Consider the following 21,213-nt stretch of genomic DNA (forward strand, 5'->3'; position numbering starts at 1 on the left):
TTCTGTAACTTCACTCTCATCCAACAGTGAGCTGGCACTGTCCAGGTGATGGAGATTCCAATGTCACGAGTGCTGTCCGCAGAGTGTTATAATCTAGTGTGGGAAACTGAATGTGCAGTTAAATGAATGTAACTATCTACTACTTCATAAGAAATTATTCCAACACTTACTGTTTTAACACAACCAGCCTTTATTTACTACATCACCACTTTTTATGAGTCAGGAATCCCAGCATGACTTAGGGTCTCTGACTCAGGGGCTCTTTCAAGTCTCTAATCAAGGTACTGAGTGGCCTGACCGGGCAGTGGCACAGTGGATGGAGCGTTGGACTGGGATGCGGAGGGCCCAGGTTCGAGACCCCGAGGTCGCCAGCTTGAGCGCGGGCTCATCTGGTTTGAGCAAAAGGCTCACCAGCTTGGACCCAGGGTCACTGGCTCGAGCAAGGGGTTACTCGGTCTGCCGAAAGCCCACGGTCAAGGCACATGTGGGAAAGCAATCAATGAACAACTAAGCTGTCGTAACAAAAACAAACAAACTGATGATTGATGCTTCTCATCTCTCTCCATTCCTGTCTGTCTGTCCCTATCTATCCCTCTCTCTGACTCTCTCTCTGTGTTCCTGTAAAAGATAAAAAAAAAAAAAAAAAAAAAGGTACTGAGTGGGTCTGCAGTCATTACATAGCTTGATTCTTGAAGAGTCCACATAGTGACTTATTGTTGGCAGACTTGAGTTCCTCCTGAGCTGTTGGACTGAGTGCTTCCAGGCCTTGCTGGCTCTTGGCCAGAGACTGCCCTTGTTCTGTGCCATGTGGGCCTCTCTGTGGGATAATAGGGTAGCTCACATGGTAATTCCCATCTGAGAAGGAGAGAGCATGCAAGACAGAAGCTCTAGTCTCCTGGTAACCATAGTCACTGTTGCCCCGTTCTCTTCCTTAGAAGCCAGTCATTAGGTTCAGCCCATAATCAAGGACAGGGACTTACACAAGGGTGTGAATATCACTGGGGGCCAATCTGGAAGATGCTCTCCACATCTGGTAAATACCAGGCAAACGGTTAAGACATGTCATTAAAAGAATTCAGAGGACTGATTTCTATGGGTTGAGGAATTCAGGAAGGTGTTCCAAAAATGTTGGGGCCTGAGTTAAATCTTGAAGACAAGTTTGATAAGGGGCAGAAACAGCTTCTTATAGAAAAAATATAAACAAAGGTATTGAGGTGGGCATTTTTCTAGATTACTTTGGGAACGGATGACACATAGAGAAAATAACTTGATAGTAGCAATTTTTAAATGAAATTTTAATTAGAAATCCTAAATTCGATACCTACTTTCTCTTTTTGGTAAATGCTATTTTTACCTCAGTCTTCTTTGGGTGTTATTATTTTTAAGTATCGGAGAAGTGGGAATTAAAGCTCAAGCATATTTCTAAAATGTTTCAACATGTAACTTCAAAATCTGAGATCTGATTTAAAGACAAAGAATGGGAGCCTTGACCGAATGGCTCGATTGGTTAGAGCGTCATCCTGATGCACAGAAGTTGCTGGTTCGATCCCTGGTCAGGACACATGCAGGAACAGAGTGATGTTTCTGTCTCTCTCTGTCTCCCTTCAACTCTCTCTAAAATCAATCAATAAAAAAATAAAAACAAGGAACTTGAAATGATGTTCTGTTATTGCCAATGACAAGGAAGTAGAGTTTTAGCTATCTAAAATTAAAAACTCACATTGACTTTTTTCATCCTGTGCAAGGTAAAAATATAAAGAGTTTTTTAGAAGGCATGGCTTAATAAGAATGTGCCTTATCTATTAATACCTTTTGGAGACAGAAATTCAAATTTTGTTAAATTATCTTAAGTAGTGGTAGTCATAAGAAAAGCATTTTTTTCTGAACTCTCAGAAGGAAGTTGTTCCTTGTATTGTAGTAGATATTTCTTTTCCCTAGCATAATGTCATTGACCTTGTCATGCAAGTTGCTGGCAGTAACAGCACGCTATCCTCATTAAACTCTCAGGACAACTCTGTGGTATCGATACGCTTATTATCCCCATTTTATAGATGAGGAAACTGAGTCAGTGAGATTAAGGAACTTGACAGAAATGCAAAACAAAACACTAATACAGGGCAGTGCCTTGATTCTAACCCAAGTTTTGATTACTGTGCCTGAGCTCCTAACCAAAACAATAGATCTGCCTCTTAGGTCAAACATTTAGTAAATGGGGCCATGTGAAGGAACAATTCCCCATGAGATGCCACTCTTCATCTCTGCTCGGTCACTTTTCTGGTGAGGTCTGGAGCAGCACCAACCCAAGCACTATTCATCAGGTTGGTTGGGAGCTTCACTTGGATACATCCCCCTTTCAGTGTCTCTGTTATTAATGGAAGCCTGTAAAACACATGTGAATTATTGCATTTTGGGTTGACTACAGACTGTACAAGAAAGGAACAACCCCTGCCTTTTGGAGTTCAGATTTTAAAGAGAAGGCTCGATAGGATCAGTTAACTGGAATGTTCTTCAGAGTGAAGCAGAGAAGCCTGGGAACTGGGCGCAGAGGCATTGAAACCCTGCGGTGATAAGAGGGGACGGATCATTGTGATATGAGAGAAATGCAGAATGTCTTTTGTTGCTTGTCTATAGTTTGTGGAAAGTTTTGGAAACGTGCCATAGGCTATTGGTATCTGTGGTGACACACGCCTCTCCTTGCAAGTGCAGCCGTGCACTGGTGACTTGGGAAGAGAGGGAGTGAGATAGATGGCTGCTATGTGGGTGCTTTTCCATGACCAGGTATGGGCACAGGGAGTCTTGGGATTGACACTGGAACCAAGTAATCGACTTCACTGACCTTGAAGAAACTATGGCAACTTCCAAATCTGGGATAATTTTAGTCACCACTTAGGGTGAATACTCTGAACTTCCTCCATTTTAAGAGAGATATTTAAATTAAAAAGTACATACTCATTTAAGTTATAATTCAGTTTTATGTTTGATATTTACAATTATACTGGATATTTTATATTTCCAATATTTCTTTTATGAAGAGAAGAAAGCAAGACAGATACGCCTGTGTGTGTCAACAGACTCACATCATTGCAAGACTGTGGAGAAAATAAACATAGTGATAAAAAGAAGGGAAGCCAAATGTGACTGTGGTTGAATTTCAGTGTTACAAGGCTGAAGAGTGTTTTATTTCATTCAATCACAAGGAATTCTTTGTACATCAAGAAAGACTACCTGTAGCAAGATGGCATTGCCAGGAGTTGTGCACTTAAAAGAAAGATAAAAGCTTGAAGTGAGAGGATTGAAAAAGAATACGACATCCAGATAATGACTATTTTGATTAGATTCTAAATGCTTAAAATATTTCACCTCATAGCATGAACAGGTCATGTCTCAAATCAGTGATTTCCTTGTCATCTTGCCTAATGCTCAGAAATATTTCTGTGCCTTCTCCTAGTGGCCACTGTAAACCAATTAAGAGCCATACACAGCAAAAACTCATAAGTGCAAATTCAAGATTGTATGTGATCAAGTGAAACTCCTTCCTTCTTAAAGTATAAGTACAATAATTTAAAATAAGAAAAAAGTCCTCTAACTAGTCTACCTATTCTAAATATCAATTTATAAATCCCGTGTGACCTTTTAGAATTTTTCCTTATGCCTCTCTGTCTTTGTAGCTAGTTACAACAAAATGGATATACAATTCTGTTTGCCTTTTTATTTAATGTTGTATGATAAACATTTACCTGTGTTTCTACATGGAACAATAGTTTAATTGCTGCCTAATATTATGTAGAGGATGATATGTTTTTAATCATATCTCAATTTTGACATTATTTATTGACATACTAGTAATAGCATTGCCTCTTTATTTTCAGTGAATTATAACAAAAAGGAAATGCCTATCACAACATAATTTTAGGACTCACACCTATAATACACATAAGTATGGTAAATTCACAAAAGTGGTAACCACTTATCTTACCAGCAATCACAAATATTCTAGGTTTATTATTATCCTGGTTTGAGAGATAATCTTTAAAAAAAAACTGTGTTATTGGCTCTGACCAGTTGGCTCAGTGGCAGAGCATCAACCCAGCATGTGGGAGTCACGAGCTCGATTCCTAGTAAGGGAACACAGGAGAAGCAACCAGCTGCTTCTTCTCCCCTCCCCTACACCTCCTCTCTATCCCTCTCCTCTCCTTGGCCTCAGGCACTGAGGATGGCTCCCTGGAGCCTCTGCCTCAGGTGCTAAAAAAAGCTCAGTTGTGAGCATAGGCCCCAGATGGACAGAGCATTGGCCCCAGATAGGGGTTGCTGGGTGGATCCTGGTCTTCATTTGATTTTTGTATATTCATACCTGTTAGTATTTTCCCTTGTGATTGCTTCTATTACGATTAAAAGGAGAGTGTTATTTTTCTAAATAGCTGATATATATTCTAATTTAGAGTCAGTTAAAATAATTGTAATGGTTATAGCAAACCATTTCATCCTTTTGGAGCTAATTTGATTACATAATGTAAAATATAAATTGAAAAAAGATTTTTAAAAATAAATAACCCTATTTTATATACCTTGTCTTCAGATACTAGTTTACATATAGATTATTAATTATTTTCTAGTTATTACATATTTATTTGTGTACCAGCACTACTATCCGACTAGTTATTGGTGCTTATAATGTCCTTTTTTGTTTTGTCCGTTTTCATTGGTATACATTGCCCATGTGCAGTTCAAAATAAATTTAAGAATATTGTTGGTAAGTATTGTAAAACACACACAAGCAAAAAATTATTTTTGATTTTTAATGTATTTTATCCATAACTTAACTTGCCAGAATACACATATTTTGATATTTAGCTTTCCTTATAAAACCATTTTTTTTGTTGTTAAAAATCTGTTATGTTTTTCAGTAAGTACTCAATTCAATGTCATGTTGATCCTGGAACATTCATACCATTGCTGGGATTAGAAGTGAAATGTTCAACCTTCCTAAATCTGGTCTGTGTGTGTCTTCTCTGGACAGCAGGAGGCACCACTGGCATCATACATGAAGTATAAATTGTGCAATTTGGGTGAATCTGTATGTGTTAAATGCTCTGATACTTGCGTTCAGAACTGCCATTGTATAAAATAAAAATGGCTGGCAAAATTCATGCTGATAGTTTAAGCCAAAGGGTTGCAGGAAAGACAAGATTCTCTGGGCATTGTGCCTGTAAGGGATGCCCATGGGCACCAGTATGCCCAGTGCAGACCCACTGTGGCCCCTGAGGCCCTACATTGGGATGCAGCTGAGCTTGGCTGCTGGCCGGATGAGCTGTGGGTTTATCCCTACCTCCAGGCACGGGCCCAAAGCACTGGCTCCGCCTGGAGGAGAATCTGGTGAGGTTGAGCCAGACATCTCCTCCTCTCATGGCCCCCTGCCTTCACCCTTGGCAGATGTGTGACCACCAGGGATCTCTAAACCTCAGTGGTGGGGTGTGCTTGGGGTCTGGGTTGGGAGTTACAGAAAGGTTTGCCCTGCTGAGGGCTGGGGCTGGGCTCTAGCCTTGGCCACCACTCTACCTTCCTCATCCCAGCTCTCCACACCCTCATCCATGTCCCTGCCTGCTTGTTGAATGCATGAATGCAGGTATGTGGAGAAAAACCACACACGATATTATCACATATGTACAGACACACAAAAACATCTATTATATTTTTAGCAATGTCTCTGATTCCCATATTGTTTTAAATAAAGTGTTCACTTCATAAATATGGTTTTGGGGCACTGAATTATATTTCCCCTGAAAACATGGTCAGAGGAGTGCATACATTTGTTTGGTTGTGGAAACAATCAGGGCTGAAGTGAAATCTATTCTCCTAATGTGGAAATTTCAACAATATTAATGATTCTTTTCTAAGAACAGACAAACATATTTTTTCTTTTTTGACACCATTTTACCTGTCCTTGCATAACTTTTCTTTATCCCTCACTGATGTCTAGACTTATGTAAAAGACCATTAAATAATTGTTTAAGAGAACAGTTAAAACTTTGAAATGAGTTATAACATGTTTTCTTAAAATTTAAAAGACCAACTTCAATAAGAATATTATTATTTAAATTTAAAAATGTTCTTGTGCATAGTATTAATTTTCTTCTCATTAAATTTCAGGGTACCTCGATCACATTGGAAAGATTGTTAAATTTATTAAATAGTATGACTTAAAATACTATGTTTTCTTATGTCTCTGAGTATATCTTATCAATGCATGGATATAGTTTGATGTTAAAATGCCATTTTGTACTTAAGATTACAGGTAAAACTGAGAGTCTGAACTTCGTTGGCCACTAAAAACCCCACGGCTGTTTTTGCACGAGTGCGGGCTGCAGCCCTGGCCGAAGTCCAGCCTGAGCAATAACATTGTACTCAGTGTACCTCAAAGTCTTTTGTCATATTCAGGCCTTCTTCTTCGCTTCCTGTTCTAAACAACTGTGTAACATTGTTGAGTTCATGTTCATGATGTTTCTGTATCCCGTTCAGCAGTCCAAGTGAAATGACTTGCATTCATTATACATATGTTATCTGTAATTTTGTTAAGTGCATATGTTTAAGGTTATCATCCAACTCATTGCTAAATGAATGATCTCTTTGGATAGTGGAGCAGAATGCTATTTAATCAATATTGGCTAACATGCTATGCATGAATTCATCATTGACCTGGGTTTTATAAAGCACACCAAATTCATCACTTCACGTCAAAACAATCATTAGGAGCCTTTAAGTGGTCTTGAAAATTACCTGTCTAATGTGAGCAGGAATGCACTCAATTAAATGAGTCCTGAAATATATTTGGCATCTGTTCAGCTCAGAGTCAGGAAACAGTCCTGTTTTTGTGGATCAGATGCAGATCGTTTAAAAATGGTGCTGGACAGCAACATCATAATTGAAGGAAGACAGAGAAATCTGGAAGAGGATACAATAGATTAAATTGAAAACAGTAGAAGTCAATATGATTTTTAGTCTGATTTTCTGTAGCAACCCAAAGCAAAAATTATGATTTTTACATTCCCAAGTAGATAACTTGAATATGTATATTTATACTAGCAACTTCTCGCATCGAAAACAATGTAATTGATTTGTGTTAATTGACTGAGAGTAGAATTTCCAGGAAGTGGACCTTGTTGAGGTTTAGCTTATTGAAGGGATTCTGAGCAGGCCATGTCTCAGTGTCTGGAATTGTTTTGATCTAAGGTCACCGTCTGTGAACCTGGTGTTTCCTCCCATCCCAACTCACCCCTCCTCTGCTCCCTGATGCTTTTTCAGGGGTCTCGGTTTTCTCTGGATCCCAAGAACACCTGCTGCCCCTCTGCCTCTGTACCACGTGACCCTTCTCAGATGCTGGGTTAGATTTTTAAACTTTTCATAGCTTGGAATTTTTAAGGACTTCAACTATATTTAAATTTCCATCATGGCAGGCCCTGTGATTTATATATTTCTTTGATGCCTCTATGTTTTACCCCTGTCGATTACTCTATAATGATGCAGCTTAGGGGTTCTCATTTTAACCTTTCACATATTTATGTGTAACTATACATATAAGGCTAAGAAATATACACTGTTATCAAAGCATTCACAGGCCCCAACAAGCAGCAATAAATATCCCTTATATTGTCAAGGAACCACTTTGAGTGGAGAAAAACTCTAAGGAGAAGTGCGTTAGTGGAAAGGAAAGAGGAAATGAGACACTGGATGTTGATCTTGCCAAGTGAAGCCTTGAAAGAAAACACTGCATTGTGAATTTCTTTTCATTCTTTTCTCAAATACAATCCAGCAACTCTGATTAAGAGAACAATGGCAGAGATGCGGGAAATAAATCCAAGCCATCTGATAAATCCCTAGGAAATAACAAAGTTAATGCAAAGAGGAAAAGCTTCCTGAGAATTTCAGTTACTATTTTTTTTTTTTTTAAATAAAAACTGGTCTTCGGAAGAGCAGTGCGTTTCTCGTGGTTGTAACTATATCTGTTACCTTAATGTTTCCTTTAGTTTTAAAGATTAGCTCTGTGTGGAAAATTGTCAATCATTTGCATCAATGACTTGATTAAAGGAAAGAACAAAACAATATGGTTAATAGAGGAACTGTAAACTTTCAGTTGACTAATCAGTGCCACACTGGTCATGTATTGCGGCCGTTAGGAGTAGCACGGAGGCTCGATGGTGTCATGAGATAAAGGATCTGGTTTAACCCTTCTTCTTTTTTTTCTTGTCTCCCTCTTTTCCGTCTTGAAACATTACTTAAGAATTTCCTGTAAGTACTTTGAAACCATTCCTCTCCTCTGACAGCCACGTGAGGGAGACAGGAGAGCAATGGCAGTCGTAGTATCACAGGGTCGCGCTGTCGGCAGAGGCCGTCATGTCACAGCACTGGTCCTCAAAGGGACTGGGTGGCTTTGGTTTATCACCTAACCTTCAATTGTTTATGTAATGGTATCTGTTCGGCATTTTTCATGAGGTGGTAAGGCTCAGAGGGAGTCACTGTGTGTTACAAAGCATTGTGAATTGTAATAAGTACTTGTTACAAAGTATTGTGAATTGTAAAAAAATTGTAAAAGAAATATAGATAGTTATAGGTAATAGTAATCTGATAGAACATAGGCTTGCCTGATAAATAAACTAGATATATAGAATTTAAAAAGAAATTAGCATTATAAATAACTCATTTGTTTGCTTTAACTCCAAATCCTGGATTTTCATCTCCTTTTTGAAATCTCCCTTGCTTGTCCCCCCCTCCCCCGCTCCCCAGAGGCATTCTCTGTATGAAACAATGCTCCCACATTACCTCTTCCATACTGATATTTCTGCACTTGCTACACTGTACTGTAATTACATGTTTACAGTTTTATCTTCTCCGCCAGACCATCAGGACTTTGACAGCAGGGTTCTTGTTTGTTCATCCTTGTTACCAGTGACAACCACATATACTAGGTGCTCAATATATGTTTGTTAAATAGATTTTAGAAGGAATTTTCCAGTGATGTTTCTTTGTGTGTTTAATCGTAGATCTATTCGGCAAGAGGGATAGTGTTTTGGTCTATTAAAGATAATATCCAGGCACGCGGCAAGAAGTAATTCCAGATGTGTGTAAATAGGACACTCTGGACCATGGCCCGTCCTGCCCGTGGTCCAGAGGAAGGGAGGAGAGAGTTAGGAGTGATATGATCATTGATAGATCGGAGGTCTCGGAAAACAGGAAATGTGAGTGAGCTGCGCAGGTAACTAAGCGGAGGCATGTTTTCAGACATCTTGACCTCTTTCTTTACCACTGAAGGTGTTCAATCTCGTCTCCTCTGGACCTCACATTTTTTGTCTTTTGGAAAGGGCATTAAAGCAATGACTTTTAATGTCTCCTCTAGCTTGATGATTCTATGTATTTGGAAATTGGTGGTTGATTTATTATTATTATTATTTTTTATGTATATACACAACTAAGGAAAATTAACTGAATGAAGTGGAGATACTAAATGTTACGCACATCATTTTCCCCATGTATTTATTATACAGATGTTATCAAAACAACACTAAGGCAAATTGGAGAAAAGGCAAAATGTTCACGGGGCTAGGACCTAAGTCGGGCTTTATAGGATGTGAGATGTATGGGCAGAGGAAAGACAGCGGGGATGGCCACAGGGCGGCGAGGAAGCATAGTCCCTTCGTGCTAAGTAAAGGGTGTTGACGAATTTCGAAGATGGGATTAATAGGAGAGGGCCTGGAATGTCTTGGAGAGTTCTCATTTAATTCTGTAAGCAACAGAGGACCGTGTTCAGGCAGGAAGAGAGGACAAAGTTGTACCTGCTGAATGTCATCAAAGGCTTGGCAGGGGATGAAACCAACACGAGCAGAAAGGAAGAGAAAAGGAAATTGCTCATGACAGGACTGGCACAGGGCTCTATTAAGAGAAGAGAAAGACTGGGATAGAGCGAGTCCTGAAGGGAGGAGGGCCGTTTCTGCCAAGTAGTCGTATCATTCAATTCGAAAGAGCTGGAAAGGACGCTTACAGCTGGAGGAATGTGGCAGCTCCTCAAGTCTCTACCTCTCCTGAGCATTTCTCATAACTGATAAAAGATTTATCTCAGTTGTCCAGTGTGGTTTGCAAAAATGTTTATTAATGAGCTGCAGGAGAGATGTCCTCTCTTTGTTGAACACAGGTGGATATTTGAGTCTCTGGAAGACCGCATGAAGGCTAATCAGTCCTCTTATTTTAACCTCTTATTTTTCTTGGTCTCTACTCTTGAAGAACAGGCATCTATCCAGGGCTCTTTTTTAAAAATTATCATTAAAGCGATTGTTCTTGCACATATGCACCTTTTATTCTTCTGTCATTGCTTCTCTGTAGCATTTTCTTGTGTTCCTTTTTTACTGTTTGAGTTTTGAATTCTAGAATTGTTTCAGTATTATGCCGTGTCGGAACATAGAAGCGTGGCTGGACAATCCTGCTGACAAGTTCTATGTCAGTGTAAGTGCCCGGCACGTCCTTTGCTGTTTTGCATTCCTTTGCAAAGTATGCCTTTGTTTAGTCTTGAGGGAGTAGGCTTCGCCGATTCTCCGTGTACTCGGAACACGGCTTGTGCGTGGCTAATGACCGCTCTGCTCTGTGTGCAGCGTGCAGTTTGCATTTCCAGTCCCTCCAGCTGCCCGGCCATTCCTTTTGCGTGCTGCTGGGTGTCTAATCTGTGGGGATGACAGAGGCGTTTTTTTTTTTCATGGAAAGTCTAAGAAAAATGACACGGGTTATGGTGGACAAATGGTGCTGCTTTCCCAATTTACCTCCTTTGTTTCTGAAATCCTACAGTCTGTTTTTGTATCACATTGAGCGCATTATGGAAGGCCTGGCTAATTAATTATTATCCTTTGAAGTCACAAAATCCTTTGCTAGCAGTGTCCCTTTGAAGCTAGAAAAGTCTTATAAAAACTCAATGCTAAGTATTTTTATAATTTTGTGCTGGAGTCGCCTCGTATGCACCCTGTATCTTCATTAGATATAATTGGAAACTTTTTATCTACCCTGGGGATTTAAGAGGGTATGTTTGTGAATATGCTACTCAGATGAATTTTAATACATAGTATTACTTAAACAGGGAAAGTTGTTAATACCTGTAATGGCCACTTTCCAGTTGTCTATTTTTTTTTAAGAAAATGATTTTTGTGGATTAAAATGTTTACAACCAACAGGCTATGTCCTACAAAAAAAAACTTGCCAGTTTAACCCAAACAGGTACCTGGGCTCTCTCCCTTCCCCTGACTTTGCTCCTGGTTTTCGCGAATGCTGTGGCCACCACCTGTTCCTATTTGAAGCAGTGATTTGTGCAATACATCAGGACAGTTGTGAGGGTGTCAGTGACCCCAAATATAACCACGGTGCTCAAAGGCAGCTCAGGAGAATGGTGGTGGCCATGGACATTAACTGCAGCCCTGGGGAGAGAGTGATAGGGACCATTTCCTGAACTTTTAATGTCCTCTTAGCTTTGCTTCTGCAAGGTCTTAAAAACTCTGTGGGATAGGCAGGGAAGGTCACTTGTTCTCTTTTTGTTTCGTGTTAAATCTTTTTATTTTAAATGAATTTGGACTTGCAGAAAAGCTGCAGGCACATTTATAATTTATAGTTGAGGAAACAGAATCGTAGGATGAATAAGTGATCCATTTAGAGTCCAACAACCAGGTAGGTGTTCAGTAAATATCTGCTGACCGGTGAGAGTGAAAAGGCATAGAACCGGGATCTCCTGACTCTTTGTCTTGTGACATTTTTGACTATTCATTTGCATTTGGTAAGGCTAACAACCCACTCTTTTAGGTCTGCATAAGTTACAGCAAACTGTAAATTATTCTTTGGTAGCTTTAAATTAAGAAATAGTCTGTTGCTTTGCAGATGGCTTTGTAGTAATAAAGAACCATCTACCGCACAGTGAAAAGATATTTGCAAATAATGCATCTTTTCTGCTGTTGATTATGATTTATTTACCCATGTCATTTCTACCTTCACAGAGATTGGGCCAGTGACAATTACCACAGATCCCAAGAAATTTCAGTATGAACTGAGAGAACTGTATGTTCAGGTGAGTGCTTGCTTTCCATTTCATTTCTTTCTGGGGGAAAGGAAAATCATGACCTTTTAGCTGATTTTCCAGATTTTTATATTTGAAAGAAGTTATTATTGATGGTTCAATTCCAGTACCACTTCTTTTTCTCACTGCAGTCCTGGATGAGTTGAGCAGTGGCTAGTGGAGGGGGGCAGGCTGGGTGTGCCCATTCATCTGTGCGCTGTCAGTCACGGCTTTCATGTGGCAGTGGCTGAGCTGAGTCGTTGTGACAGAATGTTTGGCCCACATAGTCTGTGATGTTCATATATGACCCTTTACAGAAGTTTACTGACCCCAGCTCTTGATGACTTCTTTCACTGAGAATAATAAGGAACAGTTCATTCTTCCTCTAAAATAGTAATGGTAATTTTGATATTCTGTGCTATAAGTCAACTACATAAAATTTTTGACTGTAAGTATAATTGGGTTATTAGAGAATAATACCGTTGTTTGAAATGTTACTCCGAAAACAGGAGTTGGAGCTAAGATTGATATGCACCTTCTCGGTGGTGCAACTTTGAGAACATTATCCTTAAATTCATTCATTAAAAAAAAAAAAATTACTTCCCTGAGGCTCTTTCAATATACTTTGTTCCATGAGGGTCTCTGCCCTGGGCATCTATAGACTGTGGCCACTCCCCATCATTCGTAAGGTGTTGGTACCTGGATTGTTGGCTGCCTTTGCCCCTCAAGGTGCCATCATTCCTTCTGGGGGACTTCAGTTCTACTGACAGTGACCTGTCAGAACCTTCTCTCCTCAATTCCTTAACCTGCTAGTCGTCGTCAACGACCTTTCCTTTACTCCGTCTCAGTCTTCTGTTCCCACACTTCCTCTGGGTCTTATCATCACCCCAATGCACTCTGTCTCTCAAATCGCTAAACCAAGCATCTTAACTCTTTGAGTAGTGAGTTGTTTTCATGCTCACTGAGCCCCGGGAGTGAGTTTTTTTCAAAAAATGAAATTAGCTCCAGTTCTACTTTTATTAAGTTAAAATCATATTTGTTTGATAACCAATTTATGGAAACAAGAAGAACATACATTTGCCTTTTTTAATGTTGCCTTAGACATTTTTAAAATAAAAAATTTTTGTACGATCGTACTCTGGATGGTCAGGAGGCACGAGGACGTACATGAACATTTGTACTACTCAAAGGGTTAATCTCCAACAACAACCCCCTGTCCACCAAGCTTGTTGGTGCAGTTCCTTGCACTACAACAGCCTCTTCCCCCTCATCGGGTACACCAGTCCACTGGGCCTTCTCCTGTCTCCCAGGCCATCAGATCTCTCTCTCTCTCTTTTTTTTTTTTTTACTTTTCCTCAGTCTAGTTCAGCGTTCTGTTATTTCAAAGACACTCCTTTTCTTTCTTGGCCATTGCTTTTGATTCAAAAGGCAAAATCCGTTAAAAGTATAAGTGTTCTGCCTGACCTGTGGTGGCACAGTGGGTAAAAGCGTCGACCTGGAACGCTGAGGTCGCCAGTTCGAAACCCCAGGCTTGCCTGGTCAAGGCACATATGGGAGTTGATGCTTCCTGCTCCTCCCTCTGTTCTTTCTATCTCTTTCCTCTCTCTGTGTCTCCTCTCTCTAAAAAAATGAATAAATAAAATGTAAAAAATAAATAAATTGTAAAAAATAAAAGAACAAAAGGCAAAACCCCTATTCCCAAATGACCCCAATGATATGCATTATTCACATCTGTCCACTGGTAGTCAAGTGCTGTCGAAGTCTCACAATGTGGCAGGTTAAACCCACTATAAATACATAACCACCTACCTCCACTGGACTCTTAATACTCCCATAATCCTTCTATGTTTCTCTGGTCAATGAAATCTCTCATGCCTCCCAGTGACAACTGCAAATATCTACTTTTCTTAAACCTCCATCCCATTAGCTTTTATTAATGGCGATTTCAGCAAATGAGCCTACAGTGAACAAGTGAGCCCACTTACTGTTTCACAGATGGGCACATTCCAATGGAAGCCCTCTGCTTCCTCATACCCAGCATTCAATCCACCTGTACTCGGTACCCACCCATCCTCTCATTCCTTTTTATTTATTATTTTTATTGATTTTTAGATTGCGGGTGGGGGGGGGCTTAGAAGCGGGAAGCATCAACTCATAGTTGCTTCCCGTATGTGCCTTGACCAGGCAAGCCCAGGGTTTTGAACTGGCAACCTCAGCATTCCAGGTCAACGCTCTATCCACTGCACCACCATAGGTCAGGCCATCCCCTCGTTCTTTACTTGATCTTAACCCCTTGGCTTTCTCAGGATCTTAACACTATTGAACTGTTTCTTTCAACTGTGTAAGAGTTCTTATTTACTTTTAAATATATTCAAGTATCTCCAAACTAACAAGCAAATCCTAACAAGCCAAAGCATAAAAAAACAAAACACACAACAAATCTTTAGTCTTCTCACATTCTCTCACAATTAACAGCGTTTACTCTGCTCAGTCTTCAATGCCAAGCTAGCTGTCGGTATTCATGGCCATCCTTTCCTCACACCTCTTTCCCCTGTCACCACTCAGTCTATTTCAGTCTTGTTCGGACACTCCCACTCCGTTAAAAGAGCTCTAGCTAATGACACACGGCCTCTGTTTTGCTACCTGCGGTGGGAACATTTCAGTCCTCTATACAGGAGGTGGGCAACTCCGTAGCCTTTGACAGTACTGACCTCTCCCTTCTTCTGGAGATCTTCTCTTCCTTAACTACACTCTCATTTTTCTTCCCATTTTTTCTCAGCATCCTAGATAGTTGGTTTCCCTCCGTTTGGTCATTGAATGTTGAGGTCCCTGAAGGTTTTGGAACTGGCCATATTTTCTCTCTCATTTTGTGTCTTCTCTTTAGGCAAAGTCATTCATCCTCACATAAATATGTGTCTGGCTTAGACCTCTGCTCTGAGAAGCAGACCCTTAGGTCAGTCTCTTGAATGTCACAGTGGCCCTTTAAAGTGAAACTCACAAAGGTTCCCTTCCCACTGCCCCAGACTTGGCCCCAAGTCCCTGCTCCTTGTCTTCTGTTTGTTATCTTTGTGAATGATGGCTTCAATATTCTGGTTATACTACTAGAAGTTTGAGTCATTTTAAAATACGTCCCTCCTTTTCCCTACAAAGTCTTCGTTTTTAACTTTTTATATATATTTTTTATATCATTGACTTCTCCCTATTTCTGTTGGTGCAATCCTAGTCTCTATTCCTCTATCTTTAAACTAATACAAAACAGTTTCTAAGTGATTTTCCTGCATTTACCTTGCTTTTATCTTTTAGGCTGTTCTCTACTTTGCAGATAAAATTTTCTCAAAACACATCTCTGAACATTTTTTCCCTAATGCCTTGGCCATTCATCTCTTACCATCACCTCATCAAAGTCTTCCCAGGGTTCTCAGTAACCGGAGACCTAAACACCTTTCAGCCCTATGTAGTGTCACTCTCCCTTGGGGATCTGTGCTCCGCCTTGGGCCTGGCACGGAGTCTCCCCAGATCTGTGTTCTCATCCATCTCCCCATAGAGTTTTTGCACATGCTGTTCTTACCTAGGAAGTTCTGGTTCTTCCTCCTGTGCTCGATCTGTGCTCTCTTAACCAAGTTTAAAATTCTTTATTTGAAGTCTCATCTTGAATATCACTTCCTCAAAGAATCCTGCCCTAACCTCCGGGCTTGGTCATTTCTTTTTTGCCTCACAAAGCAGTTAGGCTTTCACATCGAAAGACAATGTCTGATTTAGCTTGTTATTGAATACCCTGATGAAGTGGCTGGCATATAGAACATGATCACTTTTCGATGAATTAAGGAATAAATGAATGAATATATCACTATGTACACATACAGAGTCCAAATTAGACTTTGAAGTTTCATACTTTGGTTTCACCGTTGGGTGAACGATTTAAGAACTGTGTGTGGTATGAACATAATTGGGGCATATGGTGAAAACCACAAGTTTGGAATTCCAAGTTAGTATCCAGTCCTTATTCTTGTGTTGCGCATGTCTCCATTTTTAAATTATATGCTAAATTGAATTATATTTCATAAGTATCTAAATATATTTTATATAATTATCCTTTGGCTATTTTTCTATTTTATTAAACTCATTCTGATAATTATCTTCATTAATCTACTTCCATTTCCGTTCTTTTACACCATGTTATTCTTTTTCAATCATTATCTTCTCTTTTTTTTAAGTAAGAGGAAGAGAGAGAGACAGGGACAGACAGACAGACAGATAAGGACAGACAGACAGGAAGGGAGAGAGATGAGAAGCATCAATTTTTCCTTGCGGCACCTTAGTTGTTCATTGATTGCTTTCTCATATGTACCTTGACTGGGAAACTTCAGCCAAGCCTGTGACCTCTTGCTCAAGCCAGTGACCTTGGACTCAAGCCAGTGGCCATTAGGCTGAAGCCACTGACCATGGGGTCATGTCTATGATTCAAAGCTCAAGCTAGCGACCCCACGTTCAAGCTGATGAGCCCGCACTGAAGCTGATTGAGCCCATGTTCAAGCCGGCGACCTCAGGGTTTCGAACCTGGGTCTTCAGCATCCTAGATCAATGCTCTATCCACTGTACCACCTCCCGGTTAGGCATCAGTCATTATGTTGATACTTAATTACAGTTGACTTTTCTGTTCCTTTACTGAGTACCAAATTCTTGCTACTTTGGATGTTCAGATTCTCTGAAAAAATCTATACATAAAAATTTCTATCCTGTACATGAATTGTGGGAATCCGAAATTGTGTTGCTTTGGTTGTGTATATTTTTAGGTTCCCTGTTTCTACCATGAACTTCTGAGGCATTGGCCTTGTAGCTGTTATTGGGCATCTGGTCCACCTGTGAGATGGATACATCTGCAGCAGAGTGGACTTACATAGCTGTTGAATAAATGAATACCATATGAAAGTGACTTTACTTGATGGTCCAAAAGATACTTTAAAAAACAAATCATCAGTTTTTATTACAGAGAGATTCGGAAGGGCCAAGTATAGAGATTACTAGCTGATAGAATATTAGGAAGGGATTTACTGTATTCATTTCTTTTCCTCTGGAAGAGTACAGCTGAGCTACATTCTGGCCAGAAAGAAAATACCTATATCCTCAATGAAACCTGGCACCGGCACTCCCTGATTTCCTGCCTCTTTCTTTCTTTTGTTCCGAAGGATTTTCAGGGATTGCCCTGATCCTCCCTGTTCCATTTGTCTCCTGAGAGGACCCTGATTCCTGTCTCATACTCCATTGATTCCCTCCCCGGTGCAAGCCCCTTCTGAAATTGAACCCGATCCACTCTACAGGGTCATCTAACAACTCTGCAAGAAAATAATCTTCCTTTCTTTTCCCCTGGAATGAAAGCTGGTGTCCAGTTCTCCAGAGGTTTCCTCTGGACAGGCTGCATCTTATGGATTCATTTTGCATTTTCTTGGGTGCCAAGAGAATGCTTAATTGAACAACCAGCCAGGGAAGACAGACATCAGTATTTACTTTTTATCTTCATTCAACATTGGGCATTGTTATCGGCTTGAGGATTCCAAGTGTTTTTACCTTTAAAGTTTCTAGTGAATTATTCTGTGGGGAGGTAAAAGAAGAAGAAGGGAGGACAGATGGTGATGGAAGGAGACTTGACTTGGGGTCATGAACGCACAATGCAGTGTACAGATGATGTATTATAAAATGCCGTGAAACTTACATTAGTTTATTAACCAATGTTATCCCAATAAAGTCAATTTGTAAAAAAATTCAAATGGTAAAAAAAAAAAAATCAATGGCAAAAAATTTCATTAAGAAGGGGTCAAATATGAAAGGACTCTAGGTTACATCATCACTTAACACCTACTCTAAAGACTATTTTTCTTCTCTTCAGTATTTGCTTAGAGAATATTTTCTATTCACAAATCAGTCTGAGAAACTGAATATCAATATTACAAATTTCATAAAATGTTAGTATGCGATACTAAAGTTTGTGTGTAATTTCCAGACCCTTTTTCAGTTCCTTTTCAATCATGTTTAACAACACACCCTAAATCACTGACATCGGAAGCAAAAAGGATTGCTTTCTTATTCAAACTAACTTGGATTTTTTAAAAAAGTGAACTTTTAAAAATATAGTTTTGAAAACCAGAAAAATAAATCCAGTTTGAAGTAAACTTAAATAATCGCTCATTTATATCTCACTAGTCTCAAGTAATTTTCTTACAGAGATAAGGAATCCAGGAAAAGCCATTAAAAAATTTCCAAGAAACATTCAGAAAAAAAAATCACTGAATTTAAATCATTACATTTATAACATTAATATCTTTGGCTTTAATCTCTTTCTTCTAGAATACAGATAAGTAACTTGAAAAGCAACTGAGCTTTCTCTCTGGGGAGAAGAGGGAAGAAAAATGACAGCAAATGGTATTCAGATCAGCAGGAGCTTGGGGAATTAATGTCCTTGTAAATATGCAGTGTGATGTCCTGCCTCTGGGCCACATTCTTCAGAAGAAATTGTAAAGCTTGTTGATCTTTAGAAAATGGTGTTGGCAGTGATATGCTTTCCAGCCTCTTATTCAAATGTTTTAAAGAACAAAGAGCATGTTAGTCACACATTTGAAGTGTAAAAGAAAGTATTTCAAGAAAAATGGGATTACAGTTATTTCATATAGGTAATTGATCCCCGAAACAGGAAAACTTCATGTAATTTAGTTTTTTGTGTGTGACATATTTGAATAAAACTGACCTTAAAAAGGCAGGAATAAGAGTAAAAATATGTAGAGCGGCACAGTCACATAGCAAACAGAGAGAGTTATGAAGAAGATATGGGTAAGGTCCAGTTATTGACTCTCTTTAACAGAAGCAGAGGAATAAGTAAACACACTACAGCAGGCTGAGGTTAAGGGAGAGCATTTGCTGTAATATAAGAACATTAGATGTTAGAATTAACTGCCACAGGGGAATATGGAAGACCACAGCCAGCTTCCAGAGCAGTAGAACCAGTGTCTGTCCCAAAGTAAGGGCTTGATAAATGTTAACTGTTATTCCTACTAGTTATACTCTGACCTCTAGTACTCCCAAGTTCTTTTAAGGGAAATAGTTACCAAATAATTAAACCTTAAATGAGCAACAGTGAGGAAACATGAGCTTGTGAAAGATTTTGCAAATATAAGATGAACTCTCAATTCAAACCTACACAAATATCAATATTACTTTTTTACACACGTGGATTCTCAGGTTTTGAGACATTAGGTCGCATTTCTTACTCAGGGCACCAAACTGTCATGTGGCAAGACTGGTTTCAGACCGAAGGTCTTTAATGCCTCGCCCTGTCCTTTAATCACTATCCTGCTTTCCCTCTAAATATGATTTAAGTAGCCTCATTAATCTCCTCCAATTAAGGTCTGTTTATATAATGTCTCTTTGTATTTTACTTCAAAGTACGGAAGTATAGGACCAAAGACAGATGTAGGTCTAGGGCTGGTCTCATCCTCCATGAATTGAATTTATTCCTTAACAATTTTGACTTCTACCTCCAATCACTTTGAGTAATGACTCACCAAAAGCTATGAGTAGCAAATGACAAAGTTGATTTTAAACAACAACAAAAAACCCCTCCCTTTGCTCAGCACGTGTTCTCGCTGCTTTAGTGTGTAAGCTTATTTAAGTGTGACCACACAAACACATTGGAGAGACACAAGAATAAAGTGCATTTTAAGAGTTGAAAGGTAGTGCAATGCCATGCTTGTGTAGGTAGAGGTGGTGTTTTGATTACTTTTATCATTAGAAGTAAAGCTTTAGTTTGTTGCTAAAGTTTTCTACTAGAATGATGACTTCTTTGAGGGCCAAACGATCCTGCGTCTCCAGGGAGTGATGGTTGGGCACTGAGATCAGGGAGCGGTGGGCAGGGAGGGACTTCTTGGTTCTTTCCTGGCCATCCATCCTGGTACCCAATCCAGAAGCAAATAGCTTGTTAATTTCTTAATAATCTTTTGTATGTACTTCAAAGGACAAAGACTAGAAGAGTCTTTTATGACTGCTGGATGGCTTTTCAAAGTAGAATATAGAGACAGAATGGGGTGGGTGTGGATTTTGATGGGGAATTTTTTGATTTTCTCTTCAAAGGGTGTGTGTATGGGAACGTTCTTAAGGGTAAATACATGAGTCATTTCAGAGTAAATATTACAGTTACGTGTGACAAAATAACGTTTAAGAAGAGGAATCCACTGACCTATGATATCTGCATTTACCCCATACATGCTACTTAACCAACTGAGGGATGGCTCCATTCCTCACGATGAGTATAGAATCTGATTGTGTCCATTTTTAGGTGATGGTAGGCTATAAGTTAAAATGTTTTCCCTGGGAGCATGTTTCTTAATCAAAAGCCAGGACCTCTAGAGAAAATGATAACCCTCATTTCAACTAAATGGATGTAAAGGAGATTTAAAGAGTTTCTCTTCAGTCCACCTTGATCAGAAATACTTCTCAAGAAGATACCTTTTTTATTCTTAGGCTCTGAAAAAGCCTCAAGAACAATTGTGAAATCTTGGAATTGGTATTAACTTTGAGTACTATTTGTATGAATTCCTTCGAGAAAACTATTGATTCTCAGGCATGAACTGACAGCAGTGAGAGATTTGATGGCACTGACCTTCGTTAGATGGTAGCCGGCGGGCTCCTTTGGAGCGATGTCTGGGTGTTCAGAGTGGACACGGGCTTCTTTGGGAGGCATAGCACACTATGGGATACTGGTGTGGTTCAGCTAAATCCCTCAGGTTTCCTCTATAAACCGTAAACCAGGTCTCCATCTTTCGATATTCATGTCAACATTTAAAAATCCTTACTTATCTACTCTGTCTGAATATATGTAGTTTCCCCCTGTGAAGTGATCTAGATCTTAAACAACTCGGTTAAGTGACAACTAGCTGTAAAAAGAATCCCATAGGATTTTTCTATCTCAAACCTACCTATAATAATATTCATAAATTATAATAATTTTATTAGTAAAAATGCATGGTATTGATACTTTTAGGTCAATACCTAAAATAACCTTAACAGTATAAATATATCTTTATTAAGTAAAAAGAATCACAACATGGCAATCTCCTTCAACTACCCAATAACAAATGTGCCGAAAAGCCAGT

At 39.3% G+C, this 21,213-nt stretch overlaps 1 protein-coding gene across 1 annotated transcript in view; it reads left to right on the forward strand.

The window, feature by feature from the left end:
• The window catches only part of HMCN1 (hemicentin 1), a 412,067-nt gene that overhangs the window by 84,107 nt on the left and 306,747 nt on the right, over window positions 1–21,213 (forward strand). Inside the window, exon 2 of the mRNA XM_066361732.1 lies at window positions 12,015–12,085. Coding sequence (XP_066217829.1) covers window positions 12,015–12,085 — 71 coding nt within the window. The remainder of the gene's footprint in view (window positions 1–12,014; window positions 12,086–21,213) is intronic.

Source organism: Saccopteryx leptura, chromosome 2 (genome assembly GCF_036850995.1).
Source record: "Saccopteryx leptura isolate mSacLep1 chromosome 2, mSacLep1_pri_phased_curated, whole genome shotgun sequence".
Lineage (NCBI taxonomy): Eukaryota > Metazoa > Chordata > Mammalia > Chiroptera > Emballonuridae > Saccopteryx > Saccopteryx leptura.